The sequence below is a fragment of the Lactuca sativa genome, chromosome 2 (genome assembly GCF_002870075.4).
Source record: "Lactuca sativa cultivar Salinas chromosome 2, Lsat_Salinas_v11, whole genome shotgun sequence".
NCBI lineage: Eukaryota > Viridiplantae > Streptophyta > Magnoliopsida > Asterales > Asteraceae > Lactuca > Lactuca sativa.
The window spans coordinates 19,664,168-19,668,474 of NC_056624.2; the positions used below are offsets into that span (position 1 = coordinate 19,664,168).

Below are 4,307 nucleotides of genomic sequence, written 5' to 3' on the forward strand. Positions count from 1 at the left end.
AAACTACAACTCCCAATTCAAGATCATGGGTAGTGTAATTCTTCTCATGCACCTTAATTTGTCGTGATGCATAGGCGATAACTTTTCCTCTTTGCATCAACACACATCCCAATCCTTGATTTGATGTGTCGCAGTATACAACGAAATCTTATGTCCCCCCTGGAAGGGATATGATTGGTGCACTACACAACATTTGCTTTAGTTTCTGAAAAGCAACTTCTTGTTTGTCTTCCCAGTTGAACTTCGTATCCTTCTGGGTTAGTGTTGTAAGCGGCTTGGCTATTTTGGAGAAATTCTCTATGAATCTATGGTAATAGCCAGCAAGTCCTAGGAATTGACGCACCTCTGTTGGCGTCTTTGGTGCTTCCCAATTCCTGATTGCTTCAACTTTGGATGGGTCAACATGAATTCCTTCATTGCTAACTACATGACCTAAAAATTGTACTTCTCTAATCCAAAACTCACATTTGGAGAATTTAGCGTACAACTTTTCATTTCTTAGTAGTTCTAAGATTATTTGCAGGTGTTGACCATGTTTTTCCTTGGTTCGTGAATATATCAATATATCATCGATAAATACGATCACAAATTTATCCAAGTATGGTTTGCAAACGCGATTCATGAGATCCATGAATACTGCTGGGGCGTTGGTCAATCCAAAAGACATAACTAAGAACTCATAATGACCATAACGAGTTCTAAATGCTGTTTTTGGAATGCCGTCCTCTTGTACCCTAAGTTGATGGTATCCTGATCTAAGATCTATCTTTGAGTAGTAGCTAGATCCTTGCAGTTGATCGAATAAATCATCAATTCTTGGAAGCGGATAATGATTTTTGATCGTTAGCTTGTTCAGCTCCCGATAATCAATACACATTCGAAAGGATCCGTCCTTCTTCTTGACAAACAAGATTGGTGCTCCCCAAGGTGAAAAACTTGGTTTGATAGCCTTTGTCAAGAAGTTCTTGTAGTTGGCTAGATAATTCTTGCATTTCGGATGGAGGCAACCGATAAGGAGATTTCGCTACTGGTGCTACTCCTGGAATTAAGTCGATTCGAAACTCAACTTGTCGGATGGGAGGTATTCCAGGTAGATCTTCAGGAAACACATCATGGAAATCACATACTTGAGGTATGTCCTTGATTTCGTTTATCTTTCTTCTCTTATCTACAATGTGGGCTAAGAATGCGCTAGATTTCTTATGTAGATATTTCTGGGTCTTTGTACAAGAAATGACTTTGAGGTTCTTCCCAAATTTATCACCATAGATAATCAGGGCTTCGCCGTTTGGTAAGGGTAGTCGTATGGCTTTCTCATGACATCAAATTTTGGCGTGGTGTGAAGATAACCAATCCATGCCAATTATGACATCAAAACTACCGATAGGCATTGGCATGAGGTTGACGTGAAAAAAGTAGTTATTAAGAGTTAACAGACAATTTTGTAGGATTTTATATGTTTTCTCAAATTTCCCATTAGCGATTTCTACTTCGTAGATTTCTTTTAATTTGCTAGACTTATGACTTAACAATTTTATAAATGTCGGAGTTATAAAACTTCGATATGCTCTAGAGTCGACGAGTATGCTAGCGTATAAATTATCTATGAGAAACGTACCAGATACAACTGAAGGGTCCTGGATAGCATCTCCGCTTTTGATGACAAACACCCTGCCACGTCCTATGCCTCCTTAACTCCTTAACTTTGGACATTCTTTCTTGATATGTGCACCTTCTCCACATCATAACACTTTCTTTCTTCACCACGACCTGTTCCAGTATTTGTTTGCTGATTGACTGTTGTAGGTGTTGTGCTCCTGCAATAACTAGCAGTGTGCCCCTTCTTTTTGCATTTCGTGAAAACAAAACAGTCACCTGGGTGATGACGGTTGCAGTGGTTGAACCATGCATACTTTGGTTGAGTAGGTACTGCTGTTGTGGCTGCGTAGTTGGTTGCCACTTCTTGTCTTTTCTCAGATGATTGTTTGGGATTCTTCTTATTAAACTTGTGCTTGTGTGTTCTAGCTTTGGGAGACTCAGCCTTTGAGACCACTTCTATTCCTTGGATCTCTGTGAGGGTTAGCTGATGAGCTATCCTCTTGGTGTTGTCATAAGTCGTAGGCTTTGATGCGATCACCATGCCTTTGAAAGTCCAACATATTATCAACCATTTATATTTGTAAGAAATATACAAAACAGAATACATTTATGTATTGATATTAAACCAAATTACCAAATCCAAAATAGAATACATTTATGTATTGATATTAAACCAAATTACAAATTAATATATATTAATATTTAATCAAATTACAAGTATGTATTCACATTACACCAAAATACATATATAATATGCATCACTAATTTTATAAATCAAACAACCATCATATAACTACTCTAAACTAATGTCAAACATCTTAGCAAACTCAACCAAACATGCATCCTACAAACAAATATCACAATGAAACAACCAAATGTATTGATGCATAAAAGCTTTTCCATAACTGCTCACAAAAGGATGCTTTGCACAACTTTTATGTAAGCCATAGAATTGTATATGCTTTGATCTCCTTCCCCTTACCAAGTGGCTTCGAACCTTGTAACAGGTTTGTCTCAGATTCCAACATCTTCTTGTATTAATGTAAGCATTATTCAACATGATTAGAGCTTCTTGCTTCCTTTCACTGCCTTCGGCCATCAATAACATTCCCAGAACGAAGATAGCATCCAACTGTCCCTTATCAGTTGCATATTGAAGCAACTGTTTCCCTGCGTCATCTTCTCCTAACTAAAAATACTTTTCTTGACATACAACAAGTAATCATACAATTTTAATAATAAAAATATAGAAAACAAATTGCATTCGTAATTATCCGTATGCATAAAAAAGAGTACCATTCCATAGTTGAAGAGTATGTATGGGTTGTTCAACTTTCTGCATCTGCGTAAGACTTCATACATATCAGCACTAAATGGACGAAACCTTAATCGCTTTTTATCCATGGTTTGATATATTGTGTCTAATGTTGCAGAATCTCTAAAGAGTTTGCAACTATAATTCACAAATCAACAAAATTCATCTATTAAACACTAAATTAACTATGTATACAAATATAATAGAAGTATTGTACACTATACTTACACTAACTGGCACTTAAAAGCATCGATTGGTGATTTTCCCCCAACCATAGTTACTATTTTTTCGATCATTTACGATGGCAAAACAGTGATCCTTGTTCCTTGTTGTCTTGTTCGCATTCTTTCTGATGAACAACTCGCTGCCATTATGTTTAACTGCTTCGAGTGTAATTCAAATTATGTAACAACAATGATTTTAGGGTTTATTGATCAACATGCCAAAAGTTTGATGGTTGGGAATGGATTGTAGTTGATCTATCGCCGATAAACTAAAACGATGAGATGACACTGACTCCAATTTATGGCGCCTAAGTGTTTAGACTATGTATTGTCATAATTTCCATTAAACGTACAACGGTTAATACATAAATGGTTAGGGTATTTTTGTCAATACCTACGGGCATTTTTGTAAAAATAAATTATTCAAAAAATATAGTAACGTTTTATGGGTATATGTGGAACTTTGGCAATTTAAATGAAAAACCAAATTTAAATAAAATTATTGACGGAAGTAGGATTCGAACCTACGACTTCGGGAAAGAAGTAAGACGCGTCTTCCAGCTAAACTAAAGTAACTTCCGATTCTTCAAATTGAATAACCTTATTTTCATTAATATGGCAGCCCATATGTCATCCATGTTGGATTAGTGTCTAAGTCCATAACTATATTTGGTATGTACTTGACCCGATTGTAGCATGGTCCTTTTGGTTGCCTTCACACTGGTGACTAGACAAGATGACTATTGAGGAGAGAGGCTGATTTATTGTTAAGAATAATAAATTGAGTTATAAATATGATTTGTTAATATATTATATGAATAATATATTAATTTGGAATCATATATTAATTGGTATTTAATCATAAATTAATTTGGAATTAATTTTGGAATTAAAGGAACTAATTAAAAGTGTAGGGGTTGTTTTGTAAATATTTGGTAGTTGAGATTTTCGGCCAATGGATCACCTTATTAGGCAAGGGGCGAAAATCCTAGAAGGCTCTAGGAGTTTTCGTCCAAGGCTAAAGGATAAGAGGTCCATGGACTTGCTTAGGCCCTAAGCTAAGGGATTAGGGTTTCCATCCTAAAACCCTAGTTGGCCTCAAGTATAAATAGACCCCTAAGGCACTAGAATTCGGCACCCCTTGGAGAAACCCTAGTAGAGCCGAATTT

At 36.2% G+C, this 4,307-nt stretch overlaps 1 protein-coding gene across 1 annotated transcript; it reads right to left on the bottom strand.

Moving 5' to 3' along the window:
• Nucleotides 1-2,392: 2,392 nt before the first annotated feature.
• Nucleotides 2,393-3,189, bottom strand: LOC111917456 (uncharacterized). Its single transcript, XM_023913145.1, has 4 exons — nucleotides 3,143-3,189; nucleotides 2,896-3,052; nucleotides 2,582-2,788; nucleotides 2,393-2,443 (listed from the first exon to the last, which is right to left on the bottom strand). The coding sequence occupies exons 1-4, from the start codon at nucleotides 3,187-3,189 to the stop codon at nucleotides 2,393-2,395; spliced, it is 462 nt and encodes a 153-aa protein (XP_023768913.1).
• Nucleotides 3,190-4,307: the final 1,118 nt, after the last annotated feature.